This window comes from Lepisma saccharinum, chromosome 11, assembly GCF_977018435.1.
Source record: "Lepisma saccharinum chromosome 11, izLepSacc3.1, whole genome shotgun sequence".
Taxonomy (NCBI): Eukaryota; Metazoa; Arthropoda; class Insecta; order Zygentoma; family Lepismatidae; genus Lepisma; species Lepisma saccharinum.
The window spans coordinates 51124911-51149309 of NC_139239.1; the positions used below are offsets into that span (position 1 = coordinate 51124911).

Sequence of the window (24399 nt, forward strand, 5' to 3'; positions counted from 1 at the left end):
TATTCTTGCTCTACTTATCATCTTCTATTATTAACCCTTCAATATAATACATTAAGATGAATAAATTTTCCCTGTAGTAATCAATTCCAGTCCCTTTATCGTGTACTAACTCCACCTCAAAGTTTTTCGTACGGCGGTGCTGCTATCTATTTTTTGTTTCTGTAAGTTGGTTGCTTTCTGGCTCGTGGGAATTTAAGGCCGGAAAGGGATTTTCTTTTGTATATGGTAGGAAAATTGCGGTCTGAGCTGTAAACAGTACTGCGTAACACTTCACGCTATCTTATCTTTCGTGGCCCGACAAACCGAGCAAAGTCATATGTGATGACAAATACGAAGCCTGGAATAATTCCAGAGGAAAATAAAGTGCAACTGTCTGTAAGGAACTATTGCTTCTCACATTTATGTGTAAAGGAATATCGTGAGTGGATTTGTGACAATTTATTTAGATTGTAAGTACCTAGATATTTTTTACTACTTTCCATGTACATCACACCAATGACTCCTCTACTGATATCATCAATTAAAGTTTGTTCTCTGTTCATTTGTGATAATCACTGGCGCCAACTTATATGAACCTGTGGGGCTCGGGCCCACCTAATAATGTGATGGTTATTATATTTTATTTTAGAAAAAAAATACCTGTGCTTAAGAAAACAAATGTTTCATCATTATACGTACATTGAAAGAATTCTCACCACTTAATTACTGACTGAGTGTTATCAAACTATTTCATAAAAAAGTGTTAAATCTCTAATATGATACTTTTCAGTGTCCTGTAATACTCACTATGGCCACTTTTGGCTCACCTACCTTACACAAAATCATAAATTTATAATGTGGGAGTTAACGATGTTAATGTCTAAAAACAGCCCTGTCCAGATTAACAAAATCTACACATGTTTAACTATTGCTCTTCAGTGCATCCAAAGAAAGTTACACATGTCTGAATGGCCTTTGGACACATTTATCCAGATAAATCTGGGAAGTTATTTTTTTTAAAATCTCTCGCCACAGAACACTGAAACTAGCCAGATGAGTAATTCATAGATATTTTTCTTTGTCTATGACGGGTATTACAAATTCGCCACATTTAGTAATTTCTCCCTACAGTTGGCAACTATATGCTACGAAAACTCCAGCTTTATGGGAGATTCCCGAACTCCATGTGTGTTGCAGAGTTCAGTGCTTCAAGGTTGTACAAGGAACTGCTCAATGTTTCTACACTAACATTGTACACATCTCGCACTGAAAATAGAAACGTAGAAAGAGAAACAAAAAAAAATAGTTCACTGAGCACTATACCTTTTTGAAATAACGCGAAGATGTATCTTAATAACTTAGTTCAAGGCTTATACAGGGTGCGAAATCAATCATTGAAGACTGGTGGGGGGAGATTGATCTTAATCTATGCACACGAGTACGCAACTATATATATATATATATATACACACACACACACACAGGGTGTCTCATATAATATTGCGACCTGAAATATTTCGTGAACAACAACAACTATTAAAAAACGGCTTTCGCAGATATATAGGTATGAGAGGGGCTCATGAAATTAGTGGACACAATACGTTCAACTACGTAAGGAAGTACGGTTTTCAACACAAAGTTAGTTTTCTTTTAATGGAAACCCCATTTTATTTTCAGCTCATTTGAAAGTATGGAAAAAAATTATTAAGAATGGCGTTTGTTACATTGTAATACGTCAAGTAGTTCTCAAGTAAATGTAACCTGAAGTTGAGCGTGAAGGCGAATTCCTCACTATGCCGGTAGGCAGAGCCGAGCGCAAATGTCGTCACGCATACAGCCTGCACGCATGTGCTGCATTTTTCCTACACTCGCCATAGATAAGTATCATCCTGCCCTTTTCAGAGTCTGAAAATACTATTTTCTCAGCAACAGTCCTGACGTACGTACACTATCACAAATGTCTGGTTAATCAGTGTACTTTGTTACGCCCTTGCTTTATTTCATAAATTTGATTAATCAATTTGAAGGAAAAATGTATAAGCTGCAAAGTTGAAAACTTAAAGATTTGTCATGACCAAACGAGAAGAGTTGATTGTTCCAATGTACTAAAAATTATGACGTAAATAAATGAACGCCAATTAAAAATTAGAAAGATGTTAATGTACTAAAATTTATGTATGTAACTGATGGCGTAATGTTTAAAATTTATACTTTTTAATTAACCCTTATTTGATAACTCAGAAAGATGTATCAGAACCTTTTAGATAAATTGTCAGAGTTTACTTATGTGCAACCCGCAGTTGTTGGAACGTAACAACTTTCCTAAGCACAACGCCTAGTATGCAGAAGACTAACATGTTTGTTACGATACACGAATGGCGTCAAAAGGGGGATATGCATGTTACGACACACGAATCAACTTGTGAGAATGTTTGTTTCAAGCGTCAACTTCAGGTTACATTTACTTCAGAACTACTTGACGTATTACAATGTAACAAACGCCATTCTTAATGATTTTTCCATACTTTCAAATGAGCTGAAAATAAAATGGGGTTTCCATTAAAAGAAAACTAACTTTGTGTTGAAAATCGTACTTCCTTACGTAGTTGAACGTATTGTGTCCACTAATTTCATGAGCCCCTCTCATACCTATATATCTGCGAAAGCAGTTTTTCAATATTTGTTGTTGTTCACGAAATATTTCAGGTCGCAATGTTAGATGAGACACCCTGTATATATATGGCATTCCATGAGAAAGTAACCCTGAATCTCAATTTTTAAAATAAAATGCAGTGTTGCAATTTTATTTTTTCCTGCAAGTCAACAATCTAAAATCACTTTATTTAGCAAAGAAGTAAAATTTTACACAATTTTATTTTACTTTAATTAAATTTTAATTAGGTGTTGTTAGTAGCCTGAGTCAACGAACTTTTTTTTACTAGGAGTTGCATCACTGTAGATCATCAACTGCTAGCTTTGAGATGTTGTGTGAAGTTTTAAAAGTTCCTCAGTGTTTTTTCTTTAAAATTCAATTGGTGCTTGTCTTGAAAAGGTAAGGATGTTTCTGTAAACTTTCAAAATAATGATGTCTCATCCGTGACATAAAACATAATTAAGTTAAGATAGTGAAATATCTACTGCGAGGTTATGCATGAAACAACAGAGAAGTTGGGACATTCTCAACTTGTTTTCATATTAAATGTTTCCTTGCAGTAAAATGGCAGGTAATTATTGATTTTAAGGTTTTTATATGTGTCCCACTCGTGACACTTTGGGAGACGTACATATTTGTCCATCTTCATTGTAAAAATTCTATTGTGTTTCCATTAGAACAAAGAGTAATTGAATCCTCTTTGAGCTTACAACTCTGTACTTTTATTTTCTAAAAGTAGCAAGACTTTTTTGTTATTATTTAAATGCAATTTAAATTCAAGATAGGCCAAGGCTCTTCCAGGGCTATAGAGCCACGGGTTATGTTATGTTAAATGCAGTTCTCAATTGGTGTTATCCTGTGATATAAAATATCTAGAAACTTAAGGTGGTGAATTACCTGTTATGAGGGCGTGAACGTACACAATTATGAGCGATGTTCAGTACTTTTTAATTTGTGCAACAGACAGGTAATAAAATTATTTTATATTTTCAAGGTGTTCCACCCGTGACACTATGTGAGTGTGCTGAAAGATAAAAGCAGGCTTGCCTATCTTACTTTATTGTAGGGGTGGGCCGATATGAAGTTTTGGCCGATATCGATCCACATAAAACTGATCCAATAAAAAATTCCAAATTGTTCATTGTATTGATAGATATATATGGGATCAATGTCTATATCAGCCAATACCGATAGAGTACTGATTAATGTGTTTTGTCCCTCCTTTACTGCAACATTTTCTATTTGGTCTTGACAATGGTTAAATTTTTTACAGCTGAACTGATTTCTCAAAATGAAGAAAAATAAATGTAAAAATTAATTAAAATTTGTTAACTTACTAATTTTATTTTTTTCTGAGGGGTCACTAGAAGATGCAATTAGTTTACTGAGTTTGCAGCTGCGTCGTTTCAAAGATACATGGGTATATTAAAAGAGTTCATCATGAAGAATGAAAGAAACAGTGAATGAACAGGAAGCTGTGCTACAGCTTCAACAAGTAGACTTTGTTGAAAATTTTGCTTCAGTTCCCCAGAGTGGAATGCAGTCATCACATGGAATCACAATCAGATAACAATATTCGTGGCCTGCGCTTGGTTTCCTAATGAACAAAAACATAGTTTTGCTTTAATAAGTGACTGTTCGAGTCATCACAAACGTACTGTTTTTGCATTTTCAAAAATAATCGTAACTTTCTTGAAACATGAATATAACCTACAAGCACTTAAAACATTTTCTGATGGTGCAGTTCCTCAATTCAAAAACAGATTCAAAATTTTCAATATATGCTGCATGAAATAATATCGTGACGTTAATGGGCAATGGCACTTTTTTTGCAACTAACCATGACAAATGGGTTGTTGACGGCATTGGAGCGATTGTGTAAAGGACTGTCTGGAATAGAATCAAGAAGCTCAATTTCCAGTAGAGAATGCTAAAGATTTTGTTGAAGCTTCACAGTCCACAGTATTTGCCATACTAATGATTCACGTAAGTGAATTAGAGATAAACAAGCACAAGAAAATGCTGAATAAGATACGGAAACGTCTTCCAGCGATTGAGGGACTGCATTCTTTGCATTTTGTACAGTGTCTCTCAAAAGTTTTAGGACAACGACATTTTAAACTAGGCAACCCAATTTACACAAGGCGTTGGTGGGTTGAGTGTAGAGTTAGGCTCAATTTCAGGGTTGCCACATGCACAATAAATATTTATAAAATACGCGAAAGAAATAAAAACAAGTATTAGTGTATAAAAAGTATTAAAAATATCAATATTATATCGCAAGTGACAAAATTCTTTCTGAAAGAAAAATAATAGGTTTTCTAGCATTTCATCGCTGATGAGTCTACAGAAAGGAGAAGAGGTAAGAGAAAACGAGAGGTGACAAAGGACAGGAGAAAGAGAAAGCGAGAGGAGAAGAGGAAAAGTAGAGGAGAGAAGGAAGAGAGGATAGACGAGGAGAGGAGATGTAGTGAGGAGAATGGACAAATATTCTAGGAGAGATGAGGAAAATGGAGCAAAGAAGAGAAAAGAGAAGGAAAACGAGATGAGAGAAGAGTAAAGGAGACAAAAAGAGAAGAACGAAAAGAAGAGGAGAAAAGTGCGTGGAGTCGGAAATCTAAGACAGGAAAGGAGATACGAGGAGTGGGATGGAGATAAGATGCGAGAAAAGTAGGGAAGGCGATATGAGATAAAAGCAGAGCAGAAGGAGGGGAGAGAAGAAGGAGAAGGAGAAGAGAAGAACAGAAGGGACTGAAGAAAAGAGGTAGTTGCAGAAAATATCGTCTCAGCGTCAAGAATTGATGCATTGGTCAAATTATCGACATGAAACATTCAATAACATTTTGAAATGTATTGGAGAATGTATTAAATCGGTGCGAAATGCCTTTTGACTTAGTTCAGAGCAAGGTAAAATCTTCCATGTAAGATCTTTGATTTTACCTGCGATTATACCACTAAAAACATGAATATAATTTTAATATTTATAAGAATTATCCAATTTTTGTCCACTTCTCGGTTCGTTGAAATGGAGATTTTGTAATTTAATATTTCCCGTCACCCCATCGTTAATTCCAAACTGAATCATTCCGTTTCACACGGGGTGAACAATGAACACAATGGGATAGGTCTAAAACTTACGAAAATTTTCTGCCACCGGAAGGGTTTGAACCTACGACCATCAGATTGACAGTCCTGAACGTTAAACACTACCCTACAAGCTTTCGCTCCTGAAAGTAAGTAGAAGGAGCTAACCAATGTGAAATGTAGATGCAACTCTCCTCCTGCATGTAATGTGCAAACAATACTTGTTTGTAACAAAGAAAACGAAGGTAGTACGACTCGGCGAAAACATTTAATGGAGAATTGCACATGATGAGAACTTTTCATTCGATATTTGCGGAGGTTTCCTTGCATTGAACTCGAGTGGGAAAAGGGGTAAAATTAGTATGTCCTGAATTGCCACAAATATAAATAGTTCTTTCATTAATATTTGTCAATGTCTTTGAAGCAGTACACAATTATCGTTAAAGTATTATAATTCACGATCTTATACATGAAAATATCCCTTTGAACGTGTGTCAATTCATTTATTTGTTTATTTTTTTTATAAATTCCATTTGCAGAACAATGTAGCTACTATACACTGCTATTACAATTAATGTTACCATGCTCTTGTTTGTAATAGAAGGAGAATTAATAAAATAACACCTCCTAAGGAGGATCGAACCTGGGACCACAATCAATGCTTTCAAGAACTCTAACCAATACACTACGCCCTTTGCTTCCCTTGGAGCAACAGTTCTTAATTATTCTGTCGGGTCAATATTGTAAACGTTATCCTGCAAAAAGAAGTTCAATACTCTGATATAAGTTAGCTCTGTACTTCTAGAATTACTCTATACACATGCATTTGAAAATTAACTCTGAATTTATTTCTTCGTTGTTACGAGGGTCACTATTTATATTTTGAGCCTAACAATGAAAAAACAGGAATTTGGCATTGAAAACTGCTTTATTGTTTTTCGAAATATTCTCCTTTATGGTCAATACACTTTTGCATTCGTTCGAACCATTCGTAACGCAACTCCCATGCTGCGTTTGGGATCGAACCTAGAACCTCTAGATTTAATTGGGTGATGTAGTTATTTGTTATTCATCTCTCAGATGGTTATCACTCGCTTGGCTTAAATGTGACAAATGCAAGAGGTTACCTTTTAAAGGAATGGCGATAGAAATTAACTTAACTCTCCGTGACTGAACCGATATGGATTGGTTAAGGAAAGGATATTACTTGCCTTAAAAATATATGGAGATTGTTCCTAGCTTGTCCTCTCAACTATCACTTGTCTCTTGTCACACACCATCGTCCAATAGTCGTTCCCCACTTTGCTCCTCTCTCACAATCCGTAGTCCTTACTCTCTCTCCTATTCTCGCCAACTGCCCACACTACCTGACAATCCCAACACTCACCTCACGTTTGCCTAATCGCTTATTCTGCATTCCTTTCTCTGCTTCCTGCTATCCTAAGACTTTATACTTCTTACCCAATACCTTGGGTACGATACGCTCCTCTACCCCCTAATGAAAATCTTTTGATTTTCACCTAAAGATGAAAAATTTAAAGCTGTATTCCATATCGATCCTTTCTATGGAGAGATTTTTTTTTTTATTACAAAATATAGTCCCAAAATTATTGAATTAACATACCATAACCGAAAATGTGAAATTTGAGTAATATTGTTCTTGAAAAAAGGAAAAGGAATGGAGAAAAATAAACAATAAATAAACAAAATAAATAAACAATACTTGTCAGCGTATGAAAGGTGAACACTGACATGTGAGTTTGTTATGCTGACTCATGTATGCAATGATTGAGAGTTTTACGTCACACACGTTGACGTTATGATTGTCTATGCATAAAATATGTAAACACACAACACGTAACACAATTATAAGGTTATTGTTCCATCCGTGTTGACCTAGTTAAAAGGTGTGTGGCACAGTAACACACTAATGAGGTAATATGTCATCAATCCTGTAAACACTGACACTGCACAACACTATTAAATATTTTGAAGTTAATTATTTACAAAATCGGCAAAGTTTGTGATACTCATCCGAGTTACACTTGCACACATATGTCATATTATCGATGTAAATTTCACCGTCTCTTACTTTAGTGTATCATGTAAATATCGCTGTCGTTTTTATTTATAATATATGTCAATTATCACAGTAAATATTTAATTAAAAAACTTGAAGTTAATCAAAATATATACACTGTCTCAGTAACTGTCCTTGAGTAATAATATATGTACATGAATTTATGTATTTGAAGATAAGAATATAATAGTGTTCGATAGATAAAATCACAGCACTAACATTTGTCCATAAAATAATCCTTGAGTTATCCTGATTCTCACAAAGAGTTCAAGTAAAATACCATAATTTTACTCTTGTTATCATCACTTAATAGTCTCTGCGTATAGCAATGAAGTTTCTTCTTGAACCAAACCATGTGTATATATATGTATATAGTCAATTCCTTGTGGCCGTGAAAAATGTTTTTCACTGTGATGCATTAACTTTGCAGCTACAAATATTGTCATTGAAGAAAAACGTACAGTAGAGAACTGCATATCGTCGAATTGTGAATGTGAAGTATTTAGTTGTATGTAAATATTCCTTCAAATCGATGTATGTATTATCAGCGTTGAAGATTAGCTTATCAACTGATTTCGCTGAACTGCGTAATTAAAATTGATGAAAGGTCTAATTGTAATTCCTGTTTCCACGTGTCGAAAAAATAAAAGAAAAATCTCAGAAATAAAAATCTTGAGAAATTCTCAAAAAAAATCGTAGGACAAATAATTCCTCTGCGTCCTTCAGGTGTAATTCGTGTTGATTTCTTATTTCTCCAAGGTTTTAGCTGGTGACCATCTCTAGACATTGACATCTGTGAAAAAGTTGAACTGAGGACTGTTAATATGGTTTCATAATATTGTTAAAATGTTCATTTCACCGTTAAAATTTGAATTATCTGTGAGGCAATTCAGGTAGGTTTTGGAAAGGAAATTTGCTTCATATACCGAACAGGTATTTCCTCCTGATCGTTAGTGTAATGTGTGTGTGAGAGAACTTAATATGTCGGTATGTGTAGAGGTTTTGTTGAGACAAGGGCGCCTCTAAGTCACCCTTATTTTAAGAAAGTAGTACTTGTAAATATTACAAGTATGAAAAATCTTGTAGTTGAGGGTTGTTATATTTGAGGAAATGGAATTTGAAAAGGAGTACCGATTCAGTCATAACATTTACTCTTACTATAAATTACCCAAATTCTGATTAATGCCATCCTTTACACACCAAATATAATTACAATCTGGAGAAGAGAAAATAAATAAATATAACTACTAATAATTACTAAAAGCAAATTGAACTTTACATATGAATGTAATGTAATGCTGTAAATACTCTTGAAGATTTAATGAGTGTATACTGTATACTACTGCAAAATTTAAATTATAATTGGTTTCTGAAAATATATGAATGCTTAAATTGACTGAAAATATTTATAAATAACAATTGAATGAAATGAAATACTTTAAATATTACTAAAAATACTGTGTCGAACGATCGCCCTTCTGTTAGTATAATTGTTAAAAATAACGTCATTAATAAAGATTTATTGTAAAATACACAACTTGGTGATAGTGTCCATGACAATTCGAATACGTAAAATAATATTCTAAAAATCGGAAATTTCGTTGTCCATTATAGATTCTTTCTCCCTTAATGATATTGCAATCAGCCTAAGAATACAAAAAAAAATATGGAGAGAGAAAAAAAATGAAAGTTGACAATTGGTAGTGTGTAACTATATGCATATGCATCTAACATTAAATAACATAAAAATAAAAACTTAATTGCAATTTATATTCCAAATGTTGCCAGATGAAGAAATATCGTTCTGAACAGACATACAATTCCATGTTCCCTTGTATCTTTCGATCTGATAACCTGAGTTGAAAGAATGCTCTGTCGCAGTTTATTCAGTTCCCCGGCTAATGTGGAATGTAAGATATCTGCTGTTTAATTTGCAACGTGTTGGTTACTTCATGTTAAGAGAGAATTTTGCTTCTGTCGATGTAAATAGATATCGTTGCCGGAAGGAACGAATAGAATGCCTCACTTGCATATTTCTTCAGTTGTTCTGTCTTCCTGAATGTCACTCCAGTTTCTCCATTGCTTAAAGAGGAAGGAATTTTCCCGGTGCATCCGAGTTGAACTTTATCCTTTTGCTGACGAAACATATTTTACCATGAAGGCAGTTGAAATTGACTTTGGATATCGCTTCGAGAAGTATGAAATACATGTGAGGGAAATTTTAAGTGGGAATTGTACAAGATGGGAAATTTCTACCATGCGGAAAATTTTTTTTAGGAAGTACTCTAAGTAACTTGATTATAACATTCAATAAACTAATTGAGTCGTATTTGGAATGAAGTATCCCAAATTAGATGGATCAAAGTACATGTTTAATGATATTTTACTCCTTCAAGACTGTCGTAATTCATCTCATGACTGTGTCGTTAAATTGTTAATAAAATCTGACAAGTGGCTGCTGATAACTCACGATCGTAGCTGTAACTTCTCCTATGCTCTTAATTGACTTATTAATCTTCGTATTAGATTTCAAATCTAGCTTTTATGTAAAGTTATGTAAGAAAAATATACAAAATAATTAAATCTCAATGTAAAATGCGTATAATTATAAAGGTAATCTTAATATTTATATTATTTCCATGTGATACATTTTATTATAAATATCAAAGAACTCAATATGTTCACTATTCTCTTCGTTATTATAATTATCTATATTATAATTCTTATTATCGCTCTTATTTAGTTATTATTGATCTGTAGCTCGTTTAATTGAATAATTTACTGGCTGTATGCCTAGTCAGCTCTTATTATAACTGTTCTCTTTATTTAACGTTATTTAAAACTTATAAAACTGATAATCTCATATTTCTGTCATTTATTTAGTTATTAAAATTATAAATGTAATTAACTTAAATTTAACAATTGAAATATTAAAATGTGTACTTGTTTAAACCCTATTTTGACTAACCACGCTAAATCATAGAGAATTTTCATTCTCATTTTTCCTTACCGAATGTGTTTAACACATTTTATTCATAAAAAGATACTAAAGTCTATTATCGACTTACACTATTTATCTTTTGTAGTTCACAAAAGATTATTTCCATCAGTTCTCTGCAGGCCTACAGAAATCTGAGGAAAATTCCTTGCGCGCAATTTATATTCATCAACATTGCCTTTGTTCACTATCCGTGAATACAATAATATTAATTATTATTATTTTTGCGCGTTACTGTACTTGTTGTTCATTATTATGAAACCTCGATGTCTACGTGTTATAACTAATGATTTTAGTGTGGTAATAACTAGTTTTACACTTCCGTGCAATTATTAAGGGCTAAACAATAATATTTCACATAATTTTAGTGTTTGTTCGTTTAAAAAAAAATATTTGCAAGATGTAAAATTTATTTAGTGCATCAGAGTACTGAAAAGGAAGTTACGTCAGGGTAAAAGGGTATGTTCTCACTCATTCACTCCTGACTGTTCCTGTTCTTCAGTCTCATCACCATTTACATTCTCATCGCCGCTACCGTATTCCGAAGCATAGTATTTCTTCAATCTCTGGACCGAAATTGAGTCTACGACTGTCTGTCCTCGTCTTGTCTTATATTCCACATTGTAAACATTGGGATTTTCTTTTGCTATAATTTTACAAGGTCCTTTATATATTCCCGAGAAGCATTTAGCGGTGTGTACACGATGACTGCCATCGTATACTAGAACCAATTCTCCTGGCGTAAATTCAATGGACTGGTGACGTTTATCGTAGTACTTCTTTGCTTGTCGGTGGCGTTTCTGTAGAGACTCATAAGCTGCTTCTCGTGCTTTTTCGAGAATCTTGAATCTCATCTCGTTGTTTACATTCACACTGGGCGTTAAATGTAGTCCGCTCTCCCAGACTAATCTAGGCGTAAATCCATGAAGAAGAAAAAATGGACTGTTCTTCAAATTCTCCTGGTAATTAACATTGTACGACCACACTGCCGATTGCAAGTATAAAAGCCAGTCTGTGTGTTTTGAGTTCACGAAGTTTTTCATAAGTCCCTGTAAAATAGCATGTGATCGTTCCAATAATCCAATTAAATTGTGATTAGCTGCTGGAGCGAATTTCAGATGGATTCCACATTTCTCCGATAGTTCTTTAAATAAACTAGCTGTGAATGAAGTACCTCTGTCTGTATCTAAATGAGAAGGACATCCATAGCGTAAAATTACATTTTCAAAAAGGAAGTTAGCTGCTGTCTCACTTGAAGTATCTGCTACTGATTGAGCAATTAAAAATCGAGTACCATGATCGATTGCACTAAGTATATATTTATGGCGAAGCAAACCACTTGGTGGATACGGTCCGCTAAAATCTAAAGCGATTCTATCGAATGGTTTCTGTGAGTTGAACGTTAAAAGTTCTCCATATGGCGCTCCTTTTATGCGCTTATTCTGCTGACAAATTACACACTCCTTGACCATTTTCTGAATATGGTTCTTCATAAATGGAAAGTAAATCCTATCCAGTGCATTTTTGTATGTTTTTGTGCAGCCGTAATGCGCTCCTCCAGCTGGTAAACTATGCAATGTCTCAATGACAGTGTTGCGAAGTGACTTCGGTATACATAATAATTTTTTAGCCGTAGCTCCCAGTTTATGTTGTCTATAAAGAAGTCCATTTTCCATAACATAATAGCAAGCTTGCCTCTGCAGGGAGGGGTTGGGTGGGTTGTTGCCCCCCTCGTCTTCTTTTCCTTCCAAAATATTAATGATATTTCCAAAAAAAGAATCCTCTCGTTGGTGTATAGCAACATCAATTGTCTCATCTAACAATAACAATGTACGTGGCTCTGGAAGCTCCTCGTCTTCATCCTTTGGATCATGTTCTGTTTCCCTGCTGATAGCATCCGCCATATTTTGTGTAGTTTTACAGTGAATTGGCGTAAAATCGAACTCGGCCATCAACGTGTACCATCTAAATAATTTGTTTGAAAGTTGCGTTGAGGAGCGAATGAATGTGATTGCTTGGTTGTCGGTAAATAATTCGAAATGTCTCCCAAGTAAAAAGAATCTGAATGACTTAAATGCGTATATGATTGCCAACAATTCTTGCTCGATGGTTGAAAGTCGAGTTTCATGGTCTTTTAAAACTCTACTGCAGTAGGAAATAGGCTGAAAATCACAGTTCGCATTCAGTTGTAAAATCACCGCGCCAATAGCCTTACTGCTTGCATCCGTATATACCCTTACTTCTTTGGATGGATCATATGCCATCAATACAGGAGCTTTAAGTAAAGCCTCTTTCAACCTCTCAAACGCAGTTTGCTGTTCTTCCCCCCAGAGAAATTTCTTCTTTTTTCCTATCAATTTTTGCAAGGGAAGTGCCATCTCGGAATATGATTTTAAAAACTTCCTGACATAAGATGTTAATCCGAGAAATGTGCGAACTTGTTTCACAGTTGTCGGTGTCTTATATTTCTTGATAGAATCAATGATTTTGTCATTGATCCGATAGCCAAATTTTGAAATTTTATGTCCTAAAGCAATGATCTCAGTGTAGCCGAAGTGACATTTTTCTATTGCAAGTTTCAATCCCGCGGCCTGTAAACATTGTAACATTTTCTCCAGAGTTACGAGCATTTCTTCAAAGGTATTTCCGAAGCAAAATAAATCGTCCACATAATGGGCAAAGTGATTGGGATCCAAATTTGAGCACGCTAGGTGAATGCAACGAGTCATTGCACTTGATGAACTGACGTGGCCCTGTGGCACGACGTTCATTTGATACTGTGACATTCCTGGTATTGTAAATGCTGTATATTTCTTACTGTCCTCGGTGAGAGGAATATTAAAGAATCCGCTCTTCAAGTCTGCCGTACAGTAGTATTTCTTGCCCCCCATATTGTATAATATTTCATTGATGTTATTCACACCCAGAGCGTCAAATACAGACGAAACATTCAATCTGCGATAATCCTGGCATAATCTATAACCCCCCTTTGCCTTCTTTACAAGGATAACTGGAGAGTTAAAGGGTGATTTTGTAGGAGAAATAACACCTTGCTTTAATAAAGTCTCAATCTGATCTTTAATTTCATCACGAAGGTGAACTGGAATCGGGTAGGATTTTAAGTGAAATTCTGTGTCATCTTTTAGTTGAATTCTATGTTTATAATTCGTGGCTCTACCTATATCATCCTTTGACCACGCAAAAACATGTGGATATTTCATTAAAACAGCCAAAAGTTGCTCCTTTTGCTGGGGTTCTAAATTCGGATTCACATCAAACCGACTAGGGTCCGCCCGTGCGTCACTGACGTTCCCTAACTCTTCCGTCGCAAAAACCTGTGCCTGTTCACCAATCTCATCCTTATTCTCATCATTAGTGTTACTCATGATTGGCCTATCCCATGTTTCAGCTTTCCCGATAATAGTGCCTTTCTTAATTGTAACATTATAATTTAAAGGATTTGTGATCCAAATGAGATTCGAATCCGGATTAATAATTGCTCTGGCAACCATCAATCCCGTTTTCTCTTGAAACTGTAGGTCCGGTTCCAAGAGTGTTCTATCCTTGTCATATGAATTAGCCAATTTCAATGGAATGCACAAATGCGTCCTGGGTTTCACTTTTATCTTTTTAGCAGCTACAAATTCTGGTTGCAAAACATGCTGTAATAAATGGGAAACTTTGATTGACACGTCAAAAGCTTTCTTATTCTCATTTTTAATTTGATTTCTTGGAGGTGTGCCGAATCTATGCAATGTAAGCTTATTTTCCTCAAAATCTAACTTAGCCTTTTGTCCCTTCAAGAAATCATTTCCTAATATGGTAACTTGATTAAAATCCTTAACGATTCTAAATGGATGAACAAATGTTTGGTTATGTATAGAAAATGGTAGTAACACAATTTCCTTAACCGTCAGTTGACTATTGGTGACCCCTCTAATCGCAGTATTTATATTAAATCGCTTGGCATTGACTGGTATGTTCTTATCTCCCGTTACCGAAATTTGACTTCCACTATCCAGGATAAACTGTCGAATTTCCCCATCTACTTTCACATTGATGTAAATCAGATCTTCAGAAGGAAAAGTAGAGACCGTTAGAGTTTTTCCCGAAGGCCCTGCACCTAGGTCCCCGTCATATGCAGGTCTTACTCGTTTAAAATTGCTTCTGTTCTGACGAAAAGTAGAATGATTTGTATTTACAACCTGATTAGTAGGGTTATTTGGATCTTCGCGTCCCTGTTGTTGCTCCAAAAATGTTCGCGGCGATGAAGATGAAAAATGCGAAAGCTGAAATCGAGGGTTACCGCCATTGCGGCATCGCCCCCTATGCGAGCTTTGCGTCTGTGTGTCGAGATTATCATTGTGGTTATTATGCCATGTATTTCTATTCTGAGCTCTATGATTACTATTATGATAATAGGTTCTTCTATTGTTTCTATCTCTATGTTCATATTCTCTAACTGGATATGAGAATGATGACTCAGTGAATGAATGTTTTTTCCGATGTTCTGCAAGTGCATTTACTTTAGCCTCAAGATTCTGAAATTGCAAAACTAAATCTGACTCATGAGACTGGAGTCCCGCGTTCGACTGTAATTGATCAAGGTCTTGTTGTAGTGCATTTAATCTTTCCTCGATCTCCCGATTAGCCTGAAAATAACTTATGTCAACATGATCATTGACCGTGCGCTGCAACGTGATAGCTTGCTGAGTCGGCATGTAGGCTCGACTCGATTCAGAACATGACAGAGCTTTCATTGTCTCACATTCAGTTTCTAGAATTTTACGTTTTTGCACAAGATATTTGAATTGTTCAACATGTTTCAGGTCTCGTAACATTTCATGCACTGAATCATATTCCCTGTTATAAACTTCTTTCATAAAGTTAGGTTGTAAACCCCCGCTTATTTGCTTAATTTGCTCACTAATGTCCATGGCAGGATCTAATTTTAATAACAATAACTGTTTTTCTCTCACATATTTTGAAACAGGTTCATTTTCCTGATGGAAGCGTAATCTGATTTGTTCCTCTAATTGAAAAGTGTCCCCCGGTTCCGTAAATTCTTCCACAATTTTAGTTTTTAAAGTTACAAAATCTATATCCTGTGCTTCCTGAGTTCGACTCCAAGTATTGAACCATTCCAATGCTGAATCACTCAAAAATACCGGTAGCATTTGCCTTTTCTTTAAGTCATTCCACTCATTAAGAATAGCTAAACTTTCAAATTTGTCAATGAATTTTAATACATCCTCGTGAATGTTACCTTGAAACTGGATAGTTTTGAAAATGTCGGGGTGGATAAATCTAGATTGCGCCATAATTCTATGATTAGCCTATGCGCAGGAAAAATGCTTGATTAGCTTAAAATTAGCACTAAGTTGCTTGTTTTCTTTTCTCATCCCCCCGTGGCTTTGACAGGACATTATCAGCAATTCAATTGTTTACTCTCCCGGAAATTTGATAGGTTAGGTTCAACAATCGCGTAACAGAGTGACGACAGTACCGAACACATCTTTAAAATATTTAACCAACCTTTATGCAACATCGTAATGTTAATTCTCATCTTTTCACAAGCCAATCGCCGAATAACCTAGTTAAAACTCTACTCTTATTTATTTGCGCCTTACCGCGTAGCATATTGCTAGGCCTACCTTTTGCTTTCTTTTCTTGATCTTTGGTAACAATTGATAATTAACACAACGTGAAGCGCTAACAAGTGAAAATTCCGGCGCCATATCTCACGTAAGTAATTTGAAAAGCTAGAAGGCTCTATTATTTTCATCATATTTCGGGATGAAATATATGAAAATCGCAGTATTTCACGTACTGCAGTGTTTTCTCATCACATTTGCAAAAATGGATGAGAAGCCCTAAGCAGCCTCCACCACGTAACGCAACTCCCATGCTGCGTTTGGGATCGAACCTAGAACCTCTAGATTTAATTGGGTGATGTAGTTATTTGTTATTCATCTCTCAGATGGTTATCACTCGCTTGGCTTAAATGTGACAAATGCAAGAGGTTACCTTTTAAAGGAATGGCGATAGAAATTAACTTAGATTAGATATGGGTTTTATACTCTCCGTGACTGAACCGATATGGATTGGTTAAGGAAAGGATATTACTTGCCTTAAAAATATATGGAGATTGTTCCTAGCTTGTCCTCTCAACTATCACTTGTCTCTTGTCACACACCATCGTCCAATAGTCGTTCCCCACTTTGCTCCTCTCTCACAATCCGTAGTCCTTACTCTCTCTCCTATTCTCGCCAACTGCCCACACTACCTGACAATCCCAACACTCACCTCACGTTTGCCTAATTGCTTATTCTGCATTCCTTTCTCTGCTTCCTGCTATCCTAAGACTTTATACTTCTTACCCAATACCTTGGGTACGATACGCATTTGTCAAAGCAGTTTTTCCAATCTTCTTGAGACACCTCCATAATATGGTTTTTGAACGCATCAACGGCGTCTTCCGCCGACGAAAATCGTTGTCCACGCAATTTATTCTTGACATTCGGGAACAAGAAGAAGTCATTGGGTGCCAAATCAGGACTGTACGGCGGATGATCCATCAATTCGATTTTTTGACTGTTCATAAAGTCGGTTGTTAGACGAGATGTGTGACAGCTGGCATTGTCTTGATGAAGAATGATCCGACGGCGTTTGTTTGTTTTCCGTATTTGACCGAAGACCTCTGGCAAACAAATTGTTCTGTACCATTCAGAGTTGACCGTTCTACGTTCCTCTAAAGGCACAGTTGCCACATGACCAGTTTTCCCGAAAAAACAGGCGACCATTTGTTTCGATGTGCTTCGAGCGCGAACAACTTTTGTTGGATTGGGTTCATCTTGAAACACCCATACAGTCGACTGCTGTTTACGTTCCGGCTCATATGCATATATCCATGATTCGTCAACTGTTAAAATCTTATATCCGTCTTTTGAAGCACCACGATTGTATTTATTGAGCATTTGTTTGCACCAATTGACGCGAGCGTCTTTTTGAGTTTTTGTCAAATTGTGTGGGATCCAACGAGAACATACCTTTCTCACAGCTAAATGATCATGTAATATTTTATATATGCTGGTGGAACTAATGTCTGTGGTTGCCTCAATCTCTCAGTATGTCACATGACGATCTTGCAGTATTGGGTTTTGCACAGCATCAATGATTTCTTGAACAACAACTGATTTTGGACGACCTTCGCGAATGGCGGCCACGATTAAATTCGTTATACCAGCGTTTCACAGTGGCAAAGGATGGGGCTTCATCGCCAAATGTGGAAGTAAGTTGATCGATGCACTCTTGTCTTGATAATCCACGTCGAAAATCGTAAAAAATCATCGCACGAAAACGTTCACGAGTTAATTCCATTTTATTGTTGTCGCGCAATCTCCAAGGCAACATAAATAACACAAATGAAGCTATTGACAAAACATTTGAAGTACGTTATGGTCAATAATGCCAGAAGATTCCGTGCAAACGTCAAATCGCGCCTAACTTCAATCAGTGTTGCCAAGACTCAAAATATAAATAGTGACTCTCGTAGTATATCTAAGCTTGTGAATATATTTTATTTGTAATTTTATAACGGTTACATGAACATCTAAGAAATAGTTCCTTATAATAACCTCAGGTTGACCAAGTTTTTGCCAATACAAACAAATGGAATACAGATTGTCTTCAAGCTTACATTGTTAAAAAGGAGCGGGTACGCGTATTACTATCCCAATACTTATTCAATAAGGTTTCTTGGTTGTCTGAAATTATCACTTAAACTATTGCATGTTGAGCTAGTGCCCACCTAGCCGCCTCTGATGAAATCTATCATTCTTCAGATTCTCTTTAAAATTCGACTCTGGTCACTCGTAACTTGCTGGGTGCATCGACGGACAATGTTTTGCGATAAGAAGCGGCCTTGAATAGCGTGAGTGAGTCACTTTGAACGCGAGCAAGCTACGCTACCAAGGCTGTCTGCCTTTGAAAACCAAGTCATTTTTTTTCCACCGTTTCCGAACGCGATTGCTATTGTAGAAGTATATATTCTCACAAAAGAGCAAGAAAGAAAATTAGACCAATGTTCTCCTGTCGTTTAAAACCAAATATTATCTCGTATTAAACGAAAAGTTCACGATTGTCAATAAACCTATCTGAGCATAAGGTGGATGTAAATAATAAATTTAATACAAAGATTCTCCAAAATTTCTCTCCCACTGTCTACGTCACTAACGTCAGGCCAGTATCCAGGGGGGGCATGGGGCCATGCCCCCCTCGAACCCTGAAATATTTAAATGTGAACCTATCAATAACTACGAAAATAACATCGTCGATTTTAGAAATGTGTAAACATTTCAATTTTGTTCTTACATAAATGAATCTGTTTCTTGCGCAAAAGTCTTCAGGCTGCATATTGGATGGTTTTAGTTTTATAATGCAAGGCTAGCAGACGCCCGATTCACCGATTTAGTCAGGACAGTGCGCTACTTTCAATCCCTGTCCCGACTTTTTCGAACTGCAATCGTGATGCGAGAATGTCTCTTTGTTATTGTTGTTTTCTTAACTCACAATTAGACATGTTCTTTATTGTAATAATAATTCCCAGTACGCAACATTTAATTTATAAATATTTGAAATATTTTGTAATATATTTCTCTCTCTCTCTCATACACACACACACACACACACACACACACACACACCCCCCCACACACACACACACACAGACACACACATTTGGGTCTGGCCACTCCCTAAAAAAATCCTGCGTACTGGCCTGGTCTACGTCAATGACAGAAATGCAAGCAATACTTTTATTTATATTTAACCCAATGAAAGGAATGTAGAAGAATTTAAAAGAAATAAGAAAGAGCGGAACGACTGTTGCTCTACTTTAAAAATTGTTGTTCTTCGAGGAAGAAAAATAAGAAGGATTTACTCCAGCACCTTAACACAGTGTCCCACGAGACTCTCTTGACTAATACTGTCAAGTGTGAAGAATAAAATTTTCCGCCAGCTTACGTCTAACGTTGCGCAGATTTGGTAGTTCGCAAACGGTGTAATTATTTCGTGTTACCTTACGCAACAGCAAATACATTTCATAAGACTGTTCTGAACACCAGACTTGCGTCAGTAAACAAGCATTTCGTCTGTTGCAGTATCACAGGAAAAGAACATCGTCCTGCAATGTTCAAGCCTCTAGATATTTTTCATTAATAATGTCTAATCACAATAATAAGTTAGAAGAAATAGCTCGCATTTTCACAACTACCAATATTCTCATTTTTCTTCATCACTTCGAAAATTATTTCTCGAAAATATATTCTATACTACAAGAAAGCAATCCACAATTAAAGTAAAAGTTCAATCACATGTATACCCAACTTCATTTACAATATTGAAGAGACAGAATACTTAAAAATTGTTGTTTCAATCGAAAGTAAGGGCGCGGTGTAGTGGTTAGAGTTCTTGAAAGCATTGATTGTGGTCCCAGGTTCGATCCTCCTTAGGAGGTGTTCTTTTATTAATTCTCCTTCTATTACAAACAAGAGCATGGTAACATTAATTGTAATAGCAGTGTATAGTAGCTACATTGTTCTGCAAATGGAATTTATAAAAAAAATAAACAAATAAATGAATTGACACACGTTCAAAGGGATATTTTCATGTATAAGATCGTGAATTATAATACTTTAACGATAATTGTGTACTGCTTCAAAGACATTGACAAATATTAATGAAAGAACTATTTATATTTGTGGCAATTCAGGACATACTAATTTTACCCCTTTTCCCACTCGAGTTCAATGCAAGGAAACCTCCGCAAATATCGAATGAAAAGTTCTCATCATGTGCAATTCTCCATTAAATGTTTTCGCCGAGTTGTACTACCTTCGTTTTCTTTGTTACAAACAAGTATTGTTTGCACATTACATGCAGGAGGAGAGTTGCATCTACATTTCACATTGGTTAGCTCCTTCTACTTACTTTCAGGAGCGAAAGCTTGTAGGGTAGTGTTTAACCTTCAGGACTGTCAATCTGATGGTCGTAGGTTCAAACCCTTCCGGTGGCAGAAAATTTTCGTAAGTTTTAGACCTATCCCATTGTGTTCATTGTTCACCCCGTGTGAAACGGAATGATTCAGTTTGGAATTAACGATGGGGTGACGGGAAATATTAAATTACAAAATCTCCATTTCAACGAACCGAGAAGTGGACAAAAATTGGATAATTCTTATAAATATTAAAATTATATTCATGTTTTTAGTGGTATAATCGCAGGTAAAATCAAAGATCTTACATGGAAGATTTTACCTTGCTCTGAACTAAGTCAAAAGGCATTTCGCACCGATTTAATACATTCTCCAATACATTTCAAAATGTTATTGAATGTTCCATGTCGATAATTTGACCAATGCATCAATTCTTGACGCTGAGACGATATTTTCTGCAACTACCTCTTTTCTTCAGTTCCTTCTGTTCTTCTCTTCTCCTTCTCCTTCTTCTCTCCCCTCCTTCTGCTCTGCTTTTATCTCATATCGCCTTCCCTACTTTTCTCGCATCTTATCTCCATCCCACTCCTCGTATCTCCTTTCCTGTCTTAGATTTCCGACTCCACGCACTTTTCTCCTCTTCTTTTCGTTCTTCTCTTTTTGTCTCCTTTACTCTTCTCTCATCTCGTTTTCCTTCTCTTTTCTCTTCTTTGCTCCATTTTCCTCATCTCTCCTAGAATATTTGTCCATTCTCCTCACTACATCTCCTCTCCTCGTCTATCCTCTCTTCCTTCTCTCCTCTACTTTTCCTCTTCTCCTCTCGCTTTCTCTTTCTCCTGTCCTTTGTCACCTCTCGTTTTCTCTTACCTCTTCTCCTTTCTGTAGACTCATCAGCGATGAAATGCTAGAAAACCTATTATTTTTCTTTCAGAAAGAATTTTGTCACTTGCGATATAATATTGATATTTTTAATACTTTTTATACACTAATACTTGTTTTTATTTCTTTCGCGTATTTTATAAATATTTATTGTGCATGTGGCAACCCTGAAATTGAGCCTAACTCTACACTCAACCCACCAACGCCTTGTGTAAATTGGGTTGCCTAGTTTATAATGTCGTTGTCCTAAAACTTTTGAGAGACACTGTACAAAGTCATGACAGGTAAAATGTGGTGGTTCTACAAACTTGTCAATCATAGCTTATGAAGAGAAGAGTTTGAAATTAAAAGTCTCCGATGTGTAATCAGTTTCTTCAGATGTGGACAATGAACCATCAATGAACAAGTACAAAAACAGTTATCAAATAAAATCACACCTGGGGTGCGTTGCTTTGAGAATCTGAAATTTCAAGAAAGAAGAGGCAGCCAACACAACTCTATAGTATTACCAGGAGCTTCCTTCAAGAAGATGGTGAAGTTAAAAGTGATTTTCCTCAGGAATATAGAGGCATCTGGGGATTAAAGAAAATATGCAAAATAAAGAGACTTGGTATACCCAGTTGCGGGTATTGGGTTCCAAAACTAGGGGACAAGGACAGTTTACATTTTCTTGTTAGATAAGGTCTAGCATAGTGCGGGGTCAAAAAGTGGCAAAAAGTGGGGATGCAAATGCAAATAATTTTTAACCTTGAAGGGGGGGACGGGGTTCTGATTGTTAACTCCATGTTCAATCATTTATTGGTGTAGGAATATAAATATTTAAAGATTTACATTATGTACCAGGAACGAAGAAAGTACATTTAACTCTTCATATATTTATTTTTTTCAGCTAATGATCACTCATACTATGTAATTTGTTTGCTAAAAAATCCGGCAGAAAGTAACTGCAAAAGTACCTTAAAGTTCTAGTAACTGCAACTGAGTTTATTTTAAAAATGAGTAACTGTCAGTTAATTTTTTAAACAAGTAACTTTTAAATCACACTATTTAGGAAGAAACCCAAGGATCCTTGGCAAGCTCAGATTTTTCATACATTATGCTAATAACGACCTGATTGCGGGAACCTTATAACCTGCGGTAGATTTCTCATGTAAAGCTGTTAGAAGCATGAACAATAGGATATCTGATTTAAACTTTTAAAGAAAGTCGAGATTTATTCATTTTAAAAGAAGTTTTGTGTCGTATTATTATTTTCTTTACTTAATTTTCTAGTGTGCACAATTTGATTGTGAACTTCGGAGGAACAATGGACATGGATGACTCCAAATTGACTTCGGAAAACTCTGCATCGACAAAAAAACGAAGTGGTGGTACTGTCCCCTCTGGCCATGGTCCTTTTAAGAGACCAACTTCAACAGTTCAGTAAGTTCATTTATAGTTGTAGACTATTTCTTTTCTGCCACTAATTCGTAACGTTCTACCCTGTACAACTGGGGATAGAACCAATAGGGTTGTAGCTCATCCATAAATTACAACACTCGCTGGCTGCGATGGCCCTAAAAGGGCCAGATGTGAGGTAACTAAACTAAGAAGCAAGTAAATGACATGACAGATGTTTAAGTCCCCAACCTTCTGACTGAGAATGGCAGATTACAGGAAAAGGCATAACTTACCCGCTCGGTACGAAGAGACTCTCCCCTAGCAGTGTTAAGGCTGGTTTACATTGGTCGAGTAAGCGGGAGAGTTACTGGGACGAGTTACTGGCTTGTCTGCTTGACTCGACCATTATGTGGCGAGTAGCTGTTTACACACTTTCTATCAAAGTGGGGTAGTGGCTGGATCTGTTTGGTGCTCTCTTGATAATATGAACACGTCGACGTCGTTGGCGAGATTTTTCATATACAAAAACATTATAAAACATTTCACACACTTTTCCTTTACAATAAATGAATACAATGATGCACGAGAACAAGACTAGAAAGAAAACTAACTTCCTTGATTTTTCAATTTTCAATTGTTCTTGGTTGTACGTAGAACGTAAATTCTTTACTTTCAATTTTACTTCTCCTACGCCTCTATAAACTTTATGTTGTCGGACTTGGATCACAACCCATTCATGGTTGAATTTTTTATAAATACAATTACATTTAATATGCAAAATCAGAACACTCTACCACCGCACAGACTCCATACTCTCATCAGAAAGCGTTTATATTGATCGAGTGGTCTGTCGAGTTTAAGCGCGAGTGAAAAAATAGATGGGAGAGGAAGCTACCGTACTCGGTCGAGTTGCTGTCCTCCGTGGACAGCAACTCGACTGTCCTAACTACTGGAGCGAGTATTGGCTCCAGTGCTCTCCCCAGTTGTTTACACGGGGAGAGTAGCTTGCTTTACCCTACTCGCTCCAGCTACTCTCCCGTCTACTCGACAAATGTAAACCAGGCTTAAATCCTCTCAGCGATGGCAATCAACGCATCCCTCGCTTCCTAGATTTCCTGGTTTTGTTCATGTTGGCCGGACCTTCATTCACCTTCCACAAGGTGAGCCATGGACGCTTCCTGTGTAAAAACCTCTTTCTCAACAAAATCTAGAAGCAAGTTCTGACACGTCTGGACAAGATTCTACTCGTACCAATGGGGTATGTTACCAACTGTCACAAAGATTAGATGAAATGTATGATGTGAGCGGCATGCCTCTCTCGAGTTTCGAAATTGGAACCTTTGGAAAGTCAA

The 24399-nt window shown here is 36.2% G+C and overlaps 1 protein-coding gene across 1 annotated transcript in view; it reads left to right on the forward strand.

Moving 5' to 3' along the window:
* The first annotated feature begins 327 nt into the window (after positions 1-327).
* Positions 328-24399, forward strand: part of LOC145995027 (uncharacterized) — a 52203-nt gene continuing 28131 nt past the window's right edge. Inside the window, exons 1-2 of the mRNA XM_083131560.1 lie at positions 328-449; positions 22940-23089. Of these exons, the coding sequence (XP_082987686.1) occupies positions 22974-23089 (116 nt within the window). The 5' untranslated portion in view covers positions 328-449; positions 22940-22973. The remainder of the gene's footprint in view (positions 450-22939; positions 23090-24399) is intronic.